This window comes from Mchenga conophoros, linkage group LG9 (assembly GCF_057382185.1).
Source record: "Mchenga conophoros isolate Kocher_MC1m ecotype Shallow Benthic linkage group LG9, M_conophoros_male_GT1.1, whole genome shotgun sequence".
Taxonomy (NCBI): Eukaryota; Metazoa; Chordata; class Actinopteri; order Cichliformes; family Cichlidae; genus Mchenga; species Mchenga conophoros.
In genome coordinates this window covers 14451767-14469734 of record NC_140534.1, presented here as the reverse complement: position 1 = coordinate 14469734, position 17968 = coordinate 14451767, and the positions used below count along the sequence as shown (strand labels likewise).

At 38.9% G+C, this 17968-nt stretch overlaps 2 protein-coding genes across 2 annotated transcripts in view; one reads left to right on the top strand and one right to left on the bottom strand.

The window, feature by feature from the left end:
• The window catches only part of LOC146567009 (uncharacterized), a 435082-nt gene that overhangs the window by 219533 nt on the left and 197581 nt on the right, over positions 1-17968 (bottom strand). The gene's annotated exons all lie outside the window — the stretch shown is intronic.
• LOC146567023 (C-C motif chemokine 3-like) lies at positions 5752-8172 on the top strand. Its single transcript, XM_085285914.1, has 4 exons — positions 5752-5905; positions 7500-7626; positions 7698-7756; positions 7848-8172. The coding sequence occupies exons 1-4, from the start codon at positions 5836-5838 to the stop codon at positions 7874-7876; spliced, it is 285 nt and encodes a 94-aa protein (XP_085142040.1). The 5' UTR covers positions 5752-5835; the 3' UTR covers positions 7877-8172.

Sequence of the window (17968 nt, the reverse complement as noted above, 5' to 3'; positions counted from 1 at the left end):
AGAATTGTGCATGATTCCACCAGTGCATGAGCCAATATGATACACTTTTATTTGAGTCATCATCAAGAGTTTCTAATAGAGGTCAAAGCAGTTACTGTAGTGGTTGGAGAGCTTGACTTCAGCCACTAGGAGCTCCTTACTCAGAGAAGTGGGCGCAAAAGGATCAGCTGCTCCTGACACTCAAAGAGTCGAACATCCATGTTTTTTAATTTATTATTCACTAGCTGGGCCCAAGTCTTATTTAGGTTTGATATTGTTTTAGTAGGTAAAAGTGAATGCTTTGACATGAGTTGAGCTGTGGTTTGGGGAAGGCCTTGAAGGGGACTGGTGATGGCTCCCGGGCCTGGCAGATCCCAATGCACTAAATAGAAATGAAGAAGTTAACGAATGGAAAACAAGGAGTGAGGGAGGGTGGGGCACGTAGATGAGAATGAACAGCTTGCAGAACTGGGGGAACCTATATAGATGACAACCGGAAGGAGCGTGTTTGGAGGCGTGGTCCTGCTCCTGAAATTCTGATAGATAATCTCCAATAATTTTTTGTCAGTCAAGTTAAAAAAAATCAGGCCAAAACATTCCACCACTGAAAAGAACATTCAATCGCTCCATCTGTTTGATACGGCTGCACACACAGGGATACAAACAAACAAACAAAAACCTTGAAGGATGTTCTGCCTCCTGAGCTACAGCCACCCAGTGATAAACATGAGTAAACCCTCACTAGGTTTTAGATAAAGTGTACACTCACAAACCTGCATTTGAAACGTTGGCTACCATAGCAGTATAGTTTTGCAACATGGCATTTCGGTCTTCTATCTAAAATAGGAAAACAGGAACATAAATAGTACCATCATTGCCAGACCTGGCTCACATTTGGTTGACATACACCCTGCTATGTAGAGTAGAAAAGTGCCATTTAAGAATCAGTCTGTTCACTGTATGAACAGTTTTGTCGTGTTACTTTTGCACTATTATGTTCCGGCACATGTTGTTTTTACATGGCTTGAATAAGGTACATATTAGGCTGACATCTGGGGCCAGAGCTGAAACTGTTCTGGACCAGCAGTGTGTCTGGAACTGGCCCATGGCTGCACACAAATTACACATGGCCCACATACAACAAAGAACGACGGCCCTTTGGTGGCCCAGACCAGGTTTGCCAGAGGTAATCCACACATGGGCCAGCAAAGGACCACCAGTGTGTCTGGCCTTGTGCTGGCCCATGTGTGGGCCACCTCTGGCAAACCTGATCTGGCCCACCAAAGGGCCGTCATTCTTTGCAGTATGTAGGCCATGTGTAAGCATATTGTGTGGGCCAGATCTGGGCCATACCAATTTTGCTATGTGGGTACAGCCCTGCTGTAGCAAATATATGCCTGCTCCTGCTCGTCAGCGTGCCCATAACCTGTCTGCTCCAACCACAGCAGAGGTACTTATTGCAGCTGTATTTCACTGACACTAGTCTTTGGGATGCTATTCTCTGTGTCTTCTTTGTTTAATGTAGGATGGCCAGTAACACAGGACTTATTTATTGTTCTTCTTAATGAGAACAGTTGAGGAAGCAGCTAAACTTCATCCATAGTCAGTTTTCCAATTAAATAAAAAAAAGCAAACTAATAAATACATTAAAAAATAATTAAAGATTAAGTTCATAGAAGTGATTTAACTCTCACTAAGCTTATTTCCACTTGGTTGATTGTTACTCAACTTCCACTAGAAAGTGGGTCATGTACATTTTTCAAACCTTACCTAAAAACATTTCTGCCAATATTGTAACAATACAACTGCTCTGTGCACACAAGAATAACACCATACCACCATTGCTACCATTTCTAAATGAACAGAAATAAACACAAAATAAAATGTTCAGTCAGCACTCGATGTGAATCAGTGGCCTGAGTGCAGTTTCCTATTTTGGCTGGTGTGCAGAGACAGTTAAAACAGCCGTTTGATTCGAATTTCTCTTTTCTCAGCTATGAAAGCAGTGACCTGCTTTCATCATCATCTTTGTTGTTACCACAGACTGATGGTGGATGGTGTTGGCGTACTACAGTGCTAATCTTAATCTTTCTAGTTTCCGTGCAGAGTTTCAGTTTTACTGACATTTAAGTCACCAATTCAGTCTCAGGAAAACAAACAAAACGAACTTTATTTTGCATGAAAGCTGGTGAATATTAAGAAATACTACAATATGCCTAGCTGTGAGCATGTGAAAGACTAAGCAATGCACACATATGAGCACCATAGGAAAATCACTCAGATGTTAATTACCCTGCATGTTTTAACATTCTCAGTTTAAAAGCACCTATAAAGGTCTGTTTGGGATCATGTGGCGGCACCAGTGATTGACCCATTAATCCAGGGATTACGAGACAATTTACTCCACAACAGATTCCAGTTGCAACCAAGAGTCATGAGGGTCATGCACAAAAGCACAGTTCTTATAGTAAAGAAACACAGGCCTATACAGTTCTGTGTGTTCAATCTACAGCAAGAATAATGAGGTCTCACAGTTCAGTTGGTCAGCTATCACCTGGACTGGTGAATAACCGCTGGCTTTTTCAAGATAGTGGTTTTAACCAAGGGCTGCTGGTAGATTGCCTTATCTCCGGAGACTACAGAGACTATTTATAAACTGCACTCTGTACAGTTAATACCAATTTGTCAACCTTACTTTTGGCTTTTTCAGAGCCCCAGTACTTTCTAGGGTGCTGTGTCCGCACACTGCATATGCCACTGCCTACTTGGATGATGTCATTATCACACAGTATCACACGGGGACCATAGTGTGTTGTGCTTGGATGATAGCCACGAAGCTAGAGCATAATAGTGACAAGCAACAGTCAGAGCGATGTTTGGTGAGTGTGTAAAGCAGCAAAGGAAAAGAAGAAAATCCTCTTTGTGAACTGCAGTAAACTTTGTTAGACTACACGTTTTAGGCTTCTTTCTACTATTTTATGGCACTCATCCTGTCCAATGACCAGTCATTTCATCAACTTGTATCCCACTGCCAACAAGGCTTTCTGTCCTCCAGGTTCAGAACTACAGATCCTGTGGCTGTGGGGTGTAGTGAACCTAGCCTGAGACATCACCACCATACAGTCAGACATGGACTACACACAAGAGTTTTTGACTCCATATCTGTCCTTTTTGTGTATAATATGAAGCATTGTGTCAATGAAGGAATGCTATATATATAGAGTGAAAGATGGCTGAGGTGGTTAGAGATCAAACTTCAGTCAGACAATGATGTGGTTTAATTTAAAGATACATGGCACCTATTTTTATTGTTGTATTTCCAAACCCAAACTTTATATTTTGCATGTTTTCTGCATTTCTTGATTTTGCATCTGCATGTTTTTTGTCTGTGGTCACTTTGCACTCCTTAGCAGTTTTAATGTAGTCATTTTGTACCTCTGCTTTATGCCTGTATTTTTTTAGTATTTAAAAAAGAAAGAACGTGGAAACAAAGCACAAGTTTGCAAAGTTTTTATACTCATGCAACATGTTTGGAAAGGAAGCAATATAAAGAAAGACTGTCAAAAATGCCACGAATATCATATTTGAAAACTTGTGCATAGGTGAAAAGATTTACCACTTCCTGATTTGAGGGGGCCTAAGGAACCACATGACTTATGATACAGAGGAAAGATGTTCATTCTGGAAACTCGTCAGCATTTATTATAAAACAGAAGTGACTAAGTGACAGAGCACTACACTGGAACTCATAACGACAGTTTAAGAATAGTAATATGCTGATGATTAAAGACGTAGTAGTATATTGTAATGATGGGCCAGAGGCAGAGAAGTGGAATTGAAAATGAATATTTCAGATTCTCTGTTATCAACTTCAGCAAGTCTTCAATTTTAAAGGTTACTGAACTTGCTGGAAACATCTCAGAACATTTTTTGTTACATTTGGTATTCTGCAGAAACACCAAATACATATCCACGCTCGTGGCTCAAGAGTTGGGAGTTTGCCTTGTAAACGGAAGGTTTAGTCTTGGTCGTTGTGTCCTTGGGCAAGACAGTTCACCTGTTGCCTACTGGTGGTCAGAGAGGGCTTAGTAGCCCCAGGGTCCGGTAGCCTCGCCTCTGTCAGTGCGCCCCAGGGCAGCTGTGGCTACAATGTAGCTGCCATCACCAGTGTGTGGATGACTGAATGTATAAAGCGCTTTGGTGTCCTTAGGGACTAGAAGGTAGAAGTGTAATAGACTGATTATAGTAGTCGATTTCACAAAAACAAATTGTAAAAAATCTAATATTTAAAGACAGTGCTGGAGATGCTGAAAATGGGAAAACCTGATAAAAACAATTGAAACTTAGATAGATAAATGATTTTAATCGATTTTATTAGAACACAGTTCTGCAAAGGTCTAAAGAAACTATATTAAAAAGCTCAACTTAACTTACAACATTTAGTGCTAGCTGTGGGCCACACGGGGAGTCAGTCTACACTAAGGCTACGTCCGCACTAATGCATTTTCATTTGAACACGCATCGTTTTCTCTCCGTTTTGGCCTCCCGTCCACACTGAGACGAAAACACAGCGTTCTGAAAACGCACTCGAAAACGAATACATTTGAAGACGGTGCTTTCGCGTCACAGTGTGGACAGTGAAAACGCAGACTTTCTAAAATGATGACACATGTTGGTCATATGATGCAGTCATGTGACCAATTAAACTAAGATAGCGGAGGGCATTATGCAGCAGTTGTTTTGTTTGCTCTTAATTTTGACAGCCCTATCAAAGATTAATATCAGTCTGTACATGCTCCAGATAGCTTTTCCTTAAATTCTATAATTCTCACTCGCTTTTGCAACTTTGTAGTTTTGTGTTACTCACACCAACAACTGCACCTCATTGTCTCCACCAACTCAGGGCTTTTGCGCGACATTTTGCAAAGAGCCAGAAAGTAAATAAAAAGGCAGACAGAAATGAGGCAGGTCAAATCTTCTTGCGTATCCCGCATGCGTAGTACTGGAACATAAACGTTTTCATCTGTTTCAATGTGGACGCACAACTCTGTGAAAACGACTGAAAACGCTAGTGTGGACACTGTGCAGTCATTGAATTGACCATGAAGTTCTCTGTACATCAACGTATTCTACAGTCAAATTAGAGGCCATCAGTCTGAATACTAAAGCTTGTCTCACTCAAAGGGACATTGATCCCAAGCCCCTGTAGCACTAAATTCAACCCTAAATAAAAGAATCCAAATGGGTCAGCTTAACAGCTTAATGTAAACAAGAAAATCAAAAGAATTTAATTTAATGGTTTAGATTGCAAGAAAAGGTTTAAGTTGTGAGGATTTAAGATTAAATGTATCTCGATAAGGACCCAAAAAGTCAGTCAGTTATGCAAATGTGGAGAAATGTGCATCAGAGTCATCATGCATTACTTTTATTTCCATTTGAGTCCTGATTCATAACAATCACAACAATTCATGTTTATTTTTCTTATGAACTCCAACAGATAAACAGTCACTGTCAGTGAAAATCGAAAAACTGAAATCTTCAGGGGTCTAGATAGACATCATTCATGACAATGCAGGTGAGTCAGTCACTGGGCTGTACACAAGTTTCTGTGAACTTTGTGTATGTGAGGCTGTTTCTCGGAAAGCTCAGAGTGAGATGTTGGTGGTTTGAAATAGAAAAATCTTCCTGACAGGAGGCGGAGGTGTGATATGTCACAACGACACACACACAAATATACAAACCTATAGAAAGACGTCATCAGTCGCGCCTGTAGATGTTCCTGCGCTTATAAATAAATAGCTAAGGAATCAACTCGCATAATTACAACCTGATCAGTGAGCCAGACCACCGGTGAAAATGTCTGTGAAGATTCTCTCTGTCACTCTCCTCCTGCTCTCAATGTGTGTGTGCTTCAGCTCCTCTGCAGGTAACTATATCTAAAGATATATAAAATTGATTAAGTAGCTACTTTTACAGCAATTACTTACTTTTTGGTGAAAGGGGGTGGACTCTCATGGGTTTCACTAGGCAACGACTCCGCTAGTTTCTCTCACCACAAACCTTTACTTCTGGTATATGCTCATTCAGTACTTTTAAACAGTCTTTTCAGCATTTACACTCTTGCGTTCTATCCACCAAACTCCAGACATCCCTGAACGTGCAGTCAGGCATGACATTTTAAAAGGCGTCCTTTACATTGAAATTTAGGAGAAGGAGATTTTACATCATTCTCCTGACTTTTCTTTTGATTGGGAAATATTTTCATTTGATGTATAGTGATTATACATTTATGCATATCTACATGCAAATGTGTACTTCCTTTGATTTATGGGTTCTGTCTCATGATGCTAAGCATCTCTCGCACCACCCATTCAACTATCATACAAAATACCACAGTGGATGCAGGGGTTCCATTTCAGCTATATGAGCACTCTGTAAACAAATCTTAATGCTGTTTAGTTTTCAAGCTTTCTGCTGTGAGAGGTGCACATTGTGACTCATTGCATAACTATGATAATGTCTTAATACAAACAGGAAATGAAAGACACAGAGACAGAACAGCATGATAAGTTGCAAATGTGCGATAATGATGTTCACCATTCAGCTAGCTGCATATCTGAATTTTGTCTTTGATAAAAGAATGATGTTAATAAATGAAGCTTATTGCCTCATATTCTCGCCAATGTTCTTTATTGACAATTAATAACAATAAGAACAATTCAAGACTGAAAATTCATTTGCAAGATCATGTCTACCAATTGTTTACATTTCAATTTGATGGGTAGGAGTTGGGTAAAGTAAAAAAAATGAAAGCAAAAGTAATTTCTGGAACAACATCCAGCTTTTGTTCATCAAATCCACATCTGGCACATCCATTTAAACTGGAAGTGGATGTCAACACGACAGAATCAGACGCCGCTCAAGAAGTGGAACGTCTAAGTTCAATAAACATCAAATATTCCACCACTTTAAAAGAAGCTTTCGCACTTCGTAGGGATATAAAATCCTCACATTCCTGTTCCACATGTAAAATTACAGTAAGTGTCTCAGATATAAAACGGGAGTCAAATCTCACCTCTGTTTAATTATATTTATGGAATATGGTCCTGGTAACAAAAACAGTTACACACTGTCAATGATGAACGTAATTACTAGATTCTTAAGATGAGCCCCAAGCGGTGAGACCTTCTACTGCAAATACTCTGTTGGCCCACTGTTTCTGTTTTATGAAGATGTTGAAGAACATACTTTGCGAAAACATAGGTCCATATGAGTTACTATTTTCAATGCACTTTGAATGAAAATGTTAAAATTACTTTGAATAATCAAAGTGTAAAATGTGTGATGCACAAAAAAGCCTGCTTACTGTCACGTAATTTTAGGTAACATTTCAACAGCTATGTTGTGTTTAGTGATGTAAGGAGTTTCATCACATTTTAAACCTGGAGTTAACTTTGGTTTTCCTTCTAATCAGACTTTTGTCAGGTAAGATAAATCCGTTTTAACCTCCTTCCTCTAAGGTATCCGTGGTCCTACGAAGAAACGCCCTTGCTGCGTTGATGTTACCAACCTCGATATGAGCCCTGAGGTGGTGGGGGAGACATATCGCGAGCAGGCTTCATCATATCCCTGTGTGAATGCTATAATGTAAGTCAGCACATGTTGTCCTACACGCAAACATAAACACATGCAATCTCTAAAACATTCTTTTTTTACAGTTTCAACACAGAATATGGTCAGCTTTGCGCCAATCCTGACACTCAGTGGGTCCAGAATCGTAAGTTGTGCTAACACACAGACACACAAACACATTGAATGTATTTACAGAGAAAATCTAAAGCTCTCCTTTGTCTCTCTTTCCTCCTCAGTCACTTCCACAATGAAGAAGGTGCAGTGAAGCACAAGTTCTCTGGTGAAGCATTGCTGCCTGTCTGTATCATCTTTGGCCTCACTTTCAAAGATATATTCAAATGAGAATGCTTCCTAAAAACCTTTCAGATTAATTATATTACTGTTACCCTGTATTTAATTCTTGGTTTTGACATCAGTCTTTCATGGTGCCAACCATTTTTTTAAAAGTTAGCATTTAAGCGCTGTCTTTCTTTGACCTTTTTCTTGCTTATATGTGCACTTCAGTTTATTATGTATTTATGTGAAAAAAACCCAAAAAAATAAACTTTATTATTGTCCAAATATTTTCCTGCTATTTAAATACCCATTAGACTCTCACAATATGTCATACACATATCCCAATAATTTCCCAGAACAGGTATCCCCTGGTGTTTTCAACTGAGCTCAAACTGTATAACCCCATATGATACACTGTTTAAGTTATCAGAGTTACTGCAGGTTCTGCAGTAGTTTTTGAAGCCCACTTTGATCACTAGGAGCTCTTTTCTCGGGGTCTTAGGAATGGTAGGACACTAGAATGTTTTTTTCCAACCTATTTAAGCCATGTCTTAGCCCAATGATGAACTTTAAGTAAAGTCTGTAGTGTGAGCGTGTCTCAGAGTGCAAAATCATCCTTCTGTTGCACTCCACATCTGGCACATTTAAACTAGAAGTGGATGTCAACACAACAGAATCAGACGCTGCTTTCATGCAGGAGGATGCTCAAGAAGTAGCACATCCGAGTTCAATAAACATCAAATATTCCACCACTTAAAAAGAAACCCACACTTCCTAAAGACATAACTTCCTCATATGCTGTTCAGCATAGATAATTACAGTAAGTGTCTGAGATATATCTGATGGCTCCATGTGAAAGAAAAGCAAACCCCTTGTAGGTTGTATTTTAAGGCGAGGGGTGTTACAGCTCAGGGTTTTTGGGCCCCCTTCCCTTTTTTTTTACTGTTTGTGCCAATTCGTGTGTGCAGCCCCTGCTGCAGATAGGTGCCTGCACGTGTTCATAAACCTACCTTCCTATTCTGACTGCTCCTCCTGGTTCCCTGCTCCACCCACAGCAGTGCTACGCATAGAAGGTGTTTTAAATGGATTTTGATTTAAAGCAACTCTGATTTCATAACTCTTTTTTTGATCGTAGCTAGTGCAAGGCCAGTCAATGTCTGATATTTTTAAATCCCTGCAGGACGTTTGTGCTCTGTGATAAACTGTGATAAAACATCAGGAGGCTGGAATAGGTTTTCTATATTCTGTCACTCGACACTGATGCCAGTCAATGCTTCTCTAAGGTGTCAGTTATGCTGCGCACACACACACACACACACACACACACACACACACACACACACACAATATGGTGAGAGGGTGATTGAGAGCTTGAAAGGTTTAAGATTACACCGGAATTCCCAACAACATCTCCCTGGGAATTTCACCCTGGGTTCAAAAGTATACCAGCTACCACGAAAGGATTCAGATTTGTTATAACTTGGACCAGAGATATCCAAAGTATTGACAAGGGCCCTCTGGTGGACTGTAAAGGTACTGTAGGTGTGCAACAGTAATAACAGAAGTGTGTACAGTTACAAATTTATATTAATTACATTTTTAAAAAAGTGAATAAAAACTGGTAATAGTTAGTTATTTACATTATTTCAAAGTGATCCAATACCAAGCAAATGCAGCGCCAGCATTGCTGATGCCAAGGCTTTTAACTTATAAAGGCATAGGGGAGAGCAGTGTGTTATGATTTATGAGATTAATTATCAGTTTGATAATTCTACATCAATTGTGCAAAATGATTTTTCCACTAAAGCAACTAAAATGTGGACACAGGAAGGCAGCTGGAAGTAACAAAAGGCAAGCCCTTTACTTAGCTGAACTAAGACCAGTGAACTGAGCAGCACACTGTGACAAAGGACAAGTGGAGGCAGGGACAATGTATACACAGGAGGGCAATTAGGAGTCTGGTAACAGCTCAGAAGTCAGTGTTTATTTGTAAGTATTAAGCAGTTTTATGACATCTGAAAGTTTCCTTCCTATGGAATTTTTCTCAGGGCAAATATATAAATATTTAAACTTTCCTTAGATGGAAGAGCTGTGGGAATGATGTCCTCCAAACTCTACAAACAAATGTCAACACTCTTTAATTTGCCTTAATTTTTCTTAAACATCCAAGAATTTTCAGATCAAGAAAATTTGCTCATTGGATCAAATTGTGCACGTCTTGCTGGACAAGGATTGGCTCACTCTACAGAACTTATTGAATTCTGATTGGATCTTGTCTCACCTAAACGTTTTCATCGACATGCATTTCATTATAATTTTTGTCCTTGTGCTTGTCATAAAAAGGGTTGTTGATGAAATTTATGACAAATTATTAAGACTTAATAAAAAATGTTAAAAAAAAAAATTCTTTATTGCAACTGCAACCTGAACTCTAAACTGAAATTTCCTCCACAATGGTATGAAACCAGTGAAGTAAAATAAAAATGTGTTTCTTCAGCATGTGAAAAAAACCTTTATTTATTGTGTTAAACCCTTCTATCAAAAACATGATAACAATGACAGTCAATCAAACAAACAAACAAATAAATGCTTTCAATCGGACATGTATGTGTGGGGTATGTGATACTCCACTGCTTTTTGCATTGATTTAAACTTTTTGGATGGTTTGTAAAAATTCTATACATATCAGCTGTAATGAGGTCAGTATCAAGCTGCTTTTTAACTATAAGCAACCAAAATATCCTTAAATATAAGCCTAAATAAAAGTGTCATAATGGGACAGCCAATACAGCTATCCCACATAGCAGACAGGTCTGGCCCGTATCTGGTGTCAAGTCGGCACTGCTGGCTGACTTCTGGCATGGTAAGTGGTATTTTATCCAGATATGGGCCAGGCCTGGCATAGATGGCACTGTGTGTGTGATGGCATGCCATATCTGGCCTGATTGTGGTTTGGTTTATGTGGCCCAGGTCTGGCCCAGATCCGGGATCAAGCTGTCACTTCTGACTGACTGGTGTTATGGCAGGGTGTATGTCAACTAGATGTGGGCCAGGTCTGGCAATGATGACACTATTTATGTTCCTATTTTGTTATTTTTGTTAGAAACCTAAATACCGTGTTGCAATACTACACTGCTTGGTAGCCAACGTTTCAAATGCAGGTTTGACAGGTTTGTGAGTGTACACAAAACATAGTGAGTAGTGATGGGTAGATGAGGCCTCGTGAAGCGTTTCAGCACATTCCCCAAACTGTATCGATACTGTGTCGACACAGTGTTGCTGTGTTGCTCCATACTGACACCTGCTGGTAGTGATGGGTCCAGCAACACTGATGCACCAACACATGTATCAAGCTCACAGAGCGATCCTCTGATCTTGGAATGTTTCTCTCCGACACTCTTCACAATACTAAGGGGTTGGCAGTCCTTTATAATAAAATTCAGCCTGCCTGGTCCAGAACAGAATTCCTAGATGCCTGATTTCAAAATAATAAAACACATATTAATAAAAAAAAATGATGATAAAGCTGTTCAGTGTCTATATAGGCCCACCAGTGTTCATTCTCGGTGTGTTTGTCTCCTCATTTTCATGTTTGGCTCTGTAATGCTTAAACACTGAGGAGGTGCTTTTGTTTGTGTAAGAAAGCTCCGCAGAACAGATGCGACATTTAACCTGCATAAAATGAAATAAATAATTTACACTTCAAGTCACATTGCTGTTTTTCCTATTATGATAGGTTACACTGAAACAAAGACAGACAAACAGTTACCACATTTGCAGTTAAAAGATCAAAATGATCCCACACAGCAGAAACATTTCTTTTTCTTTCGGGCTCCATTTTGTTATGGAGAGATGTGTATTTTTTATTTTATTTTATTTTACCTTTGTGAGAGTAATTTTGTGGGTTTTTTGGTGGCGACAGATGCAGATGCGGTACCCTTTAAAGACAGTTTGGTGCGTTGGCAATGAGCGATACAGCAGCTGTGTCGATCACCTGACTTTTTCTTAAAGCGACGCACGCACCGATACAGGTTTCGCTCTGTGAGCTTGATACATGCGTCGGTGCGTCAGTGTTGCTGGACCCATCACTACTAGTGAGGGTTTACTCATGTCTACCACCGGGTGGCTGTAGCTCAGGAGGTAGAGCAGGTCCCCTATTGATTGGGAGGTTAGTGGTTCGATCCCTGGTTCCTCCAGTCTGCATGTCAAGTATCCTCGGGCAAGATACTACCCAAAGTCGCTTTTTGATGCATCCAGCAGAGTGTGACTGTGTATGAATGTAGTTAGGAAGCACTCAGTTTAGTGGAACTGATTGGGTGAATATAGCTAACTGGGTAAGGCTGTCATGGGTCTGTAGTTCTGTCCAACTTTTTAGGGAACATATTTCATTTTAAAGTAAGTTCCAGGGATTTTTCCTGCCTTTCTGGAGGACTTATATTTCACTAAAATGATCCTTCAGCCCTCTCAGCAGCAGCAGCAACCCCCCAGCAGCAACATTGTAACCATCAGGCAAAATATAGGCTACGTTTGCTTTGCAATCATCGCCGCCTGATGATGGTGATATAGCACGATGTGATTCAGTATAACATTCGTGATGAATGCAGTTTGCTGTTATCCAGTCTGGTTCCATGTGCCCAATTTTAACTTTGAAAATCGTCTCTGCACAGCTCTGCTCTGGCTCTCGGAGAACAATTTTAGGGTGTATTAAAAAGCTTTGGGCCATTTTTATTTACACATTAAAAACCACATCACAACATTGTGCGTGTTCTTTGTCTTTTTTGACTATGTCCATGGTTGTTTTCTGTCTGTCGTAGCTTTGCACCTCTTAGCAGGGTTGTCTGTGAAATCATTTTGTATCTCTTTTCTGTCTTTCTACATATTTGTAGGTTTTGAATTTCTTTATTTTTATTGTTTGTGGAATCTTTAGTAATTTAAGTTGGATTTTTATTCTCGTTTTGTGCATGTACCCGTTTTGATAACCACAAACCACTAACCGACTCATACAACATATTTGGAAAGGAAGTGTGATCATAAAGACTGACAAACATCTACCAATGGTGTCATATCTGAAAACTTCCTGGCACATAGATGAAAAGAGTTACACCTTCCTATTTTGAGAGGAGCTGAGGAACCACATGGTTTATGATACAGAGAAAGAAATTTGATTCTGCACACTCATATTATTTATTATGAAACCTGCTTGATATTTTTTCAACCATTATTAATGGTTTCGTTCATATATTATGAGATGTAAGATTAGAGTTCATTGATCCCACGGTGGGGAAATTTGTAAGCATACAAAATGTGAACTTTTCAACCACTCATTCATTAAGCAGTCACCCCATCACACCATCAAATTCAGAAAGATACTTCACAAAAAACCACTTCTTACACTCAAATAATAAAAAAACTGAAAAGAAACTATTCCTGTTATCTTATGTTGATCTGAGCCACCAAAGGGCCATCATTCTTTGTGGTACGTGAGCCATGTGTAAGCACATTGTGTGGGTCAGATCCAGGCCATACCAATTTTGCTATGAAGGAGGAAATTAGCTGTGAACATCCAAATCAATTTTTCCTGAGGATATTTAGTTTCTGTCAGAAACCTGAAATGTATTTCTGAAATGAGAAGTCATTGATCTTATAATGTGCACACTGGAAAATTAAAACTGTCAACACAAGACTTTATATTAATGTCACACCATCAAGCATTAGTAAAGTATTAGTAAATGTGTGTGTCTGTTGATAGAGGTTTTATTAATATTTATTTCATATTGTAATTCATGGTTAATTCAGAGAGTTACTAGATCCTAGTTAATTATTTTGACCTCATCTAAGGTGAGACCTATTTTTGCCTTATGAAGCATTTATTAATGAAAAAGTACACTTGAACAAGTGTCTGCCATCTTCACAACAGAAAAATGACACAGGCAAAGCACAGAGATACAGAACATACAAATAGTTTATGTCAGGTGTAAATGTAACCCACCTGAAGTTTGCAGAAAACTGAAATGAACTTAAGAAAGTCCAGACATGATTTAGCATCTGAACGATGTCCAGTATGCTTACAGTTATAGCTGGCTGATATTTCTGCAGGGAAATAAACACCTAGTTAGAGCCTGGAGTTCAGTCAGAGAATGATGCAGAACAATTTTAAGGTGTGTAAAATGGTTTTTATGATATTTTTATTTCAACATTTCAAAAACAAAACACAATATTTTGCGTGTTTTTTGCCGTTCTCGATTTTGTATATGGTTGTTTCTGTCTATGGTTGCTTTGCACCTCGTAACCAGTTTGATTGTGTAGTAAATTCAGTGTCTTTGCTGTCTTTCCACATGTTTGTACATTTTGAAATGCAGTCGGAGTTGTTTTTTATGTCATTGTGCTGTCTGTGTTTATTTCGTGTAGTCTCGTATGTAGTATGTTTTTATTCTTTTTTTGTACATGTTCCCATTTTGCTAACATATCAATATTAAAGTCACACAAAAACAAAAAGAAAGAGAGAGAAACATGTTGGTACATCTCAGGTTGGCAAAGTTGCGTCTGAACAAACCACAAGATCTGATTGCTCGGAACGTTTTTAGACTTGTGCAAAATGTTTGGAAAGGAAGCGTGATCATTAAAGACAGACAAAGATCTAACCAACGTTGTCACTTTTTATTTTTATGATTTTTAAGCATCATAATTGTATACAATGTTCTTAAAGGAATTTTCCAACCACTCGTTCATTAAGCAGTCACAGACCATCAAATTCAGAAAGATATTTCTCGCAAACCAACTTCCCACACTCAAATAATACACACAGAAATACATGAAAAGTTTTTGCAGAGAAAATCTAGAGCTCCCCTTTGTCTCTCTCTCCTCTTCAGTCACTGCCAGAATGACGAAGGTGTGAAGCACAAAGTCTGTGGTGAAGCATCGCTGCCTGTCTGCTACATCAGTGTTTTCTTTAGCCTCACCTTTAAAGTCTTATTCATACCAGAGAACTTTCTTATTGTAACTTTATTATAACCTTTTTCACATTAGTAGATTAGGATTTTTACTCTTACCTGTAGAGTAACCCTGTATTTTATTCTTAGCGTCGACTTTCATGAAACAAATTGTTTTTAAGGGATCTTTATTTTTAAATGGAGTTCCAGCTTTTCCCCCTGCTTACTCTGTGTTTATGTGATTTAAAAAAATAAAAATAAAAAAGGTGTCTGGCACAGCTGTGAGTCATCATTATATTGTGCCTCTCCTATTTCAGACAGACGCATGCTGGGACCAAGCTGTGTAATTACAAGAGCTGACCGGGCAATACTGTACAAAGCAGTAAACAGTGTTAATAAAGAAACGTGCATTAAATGAGAAACGCTGTGTCCATGGTGCATGAGCTGTGTCCCCTACACTTTGGATGTCAGACCCACAGCGTATGCAGCAGAATGAAGCAGAATGGGTGGAGAAATACGCATCCCTTAACCCTTGGGATGGATTGATCTGGGTTTAATAAATTGTGTGGACAGTGTTTTGGGAAGTATCATGACAGGTGGTGTCTGTGCTGTCCTCAATGGTGAGCCAAGATTATCCGACACTGTACAGGGGAGGGGGGGGGGATACAATAGAAGCCTGCGTGTGTCAGACTATATGTGTTGTGCTTCCACAGTAGCTGCACCATTACACTGTCACTCTGGCTTCTTACATTACTGGTATAGCTCAGATTCTGGTATAGCTCCAGCACTCTCTCTAGCACTGTGTTTGTATTGTTTCTTGTATTATATAAGTCTCATAATCATACAAAATGTGCTTAAAGAATTTTTCCAACGACTCATTCATTATGGAGTCACCCTATCACACCATCAAATTCAGAAAGATACTTCACAAAAAAAACACTTCTTACACTCAAATAGTGAAAAGAACAGGAAATAAACTATTGCTTCTATCTTATCTTTGCTTTACCTAGAAGCTTTCTAAGTTTCATTAAGACAGAAAGTAAGATAAATGTACCTTTGTACTACCATGTCAAATGTAAAATGAAGAAAGCAAAGTTAACAAAAACTGGAGAAAAATTAAACTGGAATAACCAAATAAAGTATTCACGGAAGTGGATTTACATTTATTAAGATTATGTTAAAAAAATCCTTTACTTCCCGAGATGCTCATTCACCATCTTCCTGAACCACGTTCTGTTGCAGTTCAACCATCGAATCAAAGATGCCAATGCCAAGATTGCCCAATGGTATCTAACCTCACAACAAATTGAAACAAATGAGCGTGCTGTGTGTGCAAAAGTGCGACAAAAAATGTCTGTCCTTTTATAAACTACACAGTAGTGCCGGTCATTAGCTGCTAGCTAACTGGGTAAGGCTGTCATGGGTCTGTAGTTCTGTCCAACTTTTTAGGGAACATATTTCATTTTAAAGTAAGTTCCAGGGATTTTTCCTGCCTTTCTGGAGGACTTATATTTCACTAAAATGATCCTTCAGCCCTCTCAGCAGCAGCAGCAACCCCCCAGCAGCAACATTGTAACCATCAGGCAAAATATAGGCTACGTTTGCTTTGCAATCATCGCCGCCTGATGATGGTGATATAGCACGATGTGATTCAGTATAATATTCGTGATGAATGCAGTTTGCTGTTATCCAGTCTGGTTCCATGTGCCCAATTTTAACTTTGAAAATCGTCTCTGCACAGCTCTGCTCTGGCTCTCGGAGAACAATTTTAGGGTGTATTAAAAAGCTTTGGGCCATTTTTATTTACACATTAAAAACCACATCACAACATTGTGCGTGTTCTTTGTCTTTTTTGACTATGTCCATGGTTGTTTTCTGTCTGTCGTAGCTTTGCACCTCTTAGCAGGGTTGTCTGTGAAGTCATTTTGTATCTCTTTTCTGTCTTTCTACATATTTGTAGGTTTTGAATTTCTTTATTTTTATTGTTTGTGGAATCTTTAGTAATTTAAGTTGGATTTTTATTCTCGTTTTGTGCATGTACCCGTTTTGATAACCACAAACCACTAACCGACTCATACAACATATTTGGAAAGGAAGTGTGATCATAAAGACTGACAAACATCTACCAATGGTGTCATATCTGAAAACTTCCTGGCACATAGATGAAAAGAGTTACACCTTCCTATTTTGAGAGGAGCTGAGGAACCACATGGTTTATGATACAGAGAAAGAAATTTGATTCTGCACACTCATATTATTTATTATGAAACCTGCTTGATATTTTTTCAACCATTATTAATGGTTTCGTTCATATATTATGAGATGTAAGATTAGAGTTCATTGATCCCACGGTGGGGAAATTTGTAAGCATACAAAATGTGAACTTTTCAACCACTCATTCATTAAGCAGTCACCCCATCACACCATCAAATTCAGAAAGATACTTCACAAAAAACCACTTCTTACACTCAAATAATAAAAAAACTGAAAAGAAACTATTCCTGTTATCTTATCTTTGCTTTACCAAGAAGCTCTCAAGGTTTCGTTAAGACAGAAAGTAAGATAAATGTACCTCCGTACTACCACGTCAAATGAAGGAAGCAAAGTTAACAAAAGGTGCAGAAATATTAAACTGGAGTAAACAAAGTAACCAAATAAAGTATTCACGGAAGAGGAATGAGACAAAACACGTTTTACATTTATTAATATTATGTAGACAGGTACACTGAGCCTTCCTCTCGCTGAGCTGTGGGCCACGTGGGGAGATTATCTACAGTGAAGAGTTACAGCCTTTTATGCATGTGCTACTAGGGAGGATTTAAGGCCTGGATAAAAGTCTTTTATCCTTTGCATCGGGAAAACAGTTAAAATGAAAGTGTGGACTTTTTTAGCTAGCTCCTCATTTTACAGTTCTGGACTCAGCTTTGCAGTCTCATACATCACAGCTGCCGGCAGCCTCGCCTCTGTCAGTGGGCCCCAGGGTGGCTGTGGCTACAATGTAGCTTGCCATCACCAGTGTGTGAATGTGTGTGTGAATATGTAAAGCGCTTTGGGGTCCTTAGGGACTAGTAAAGCGCTATACAAATACAGACCATTTACCATTTAAATCAGATGCTGCACCGTTTTCTTTTTTTCCTCATTTATTCACTTTT

Coding starts and splice junctions, on each gene's coding strand:
- LOC146567023 (XM_085285914.1), top strand. CDS start 5,836: ATGTCTGTGAAGATTCTCTCTGTCACTCTCCTCCTGCTCTCAATGTGT. Junction 5,906..7,499: donor GTGCTTCAGCTCCTCTGCAG/GTAACTATATCT, acceptor CCTTCCTCTAAG/GTATCCGTGGTCCTACGAAG. Junction 7,627..7,697: donor CCCTGTGTGAATGCTATAAT/GTAAGTCAGCAC, acceptor CTTTTTTTACAG/TTTCAACACAGAATATGGTC.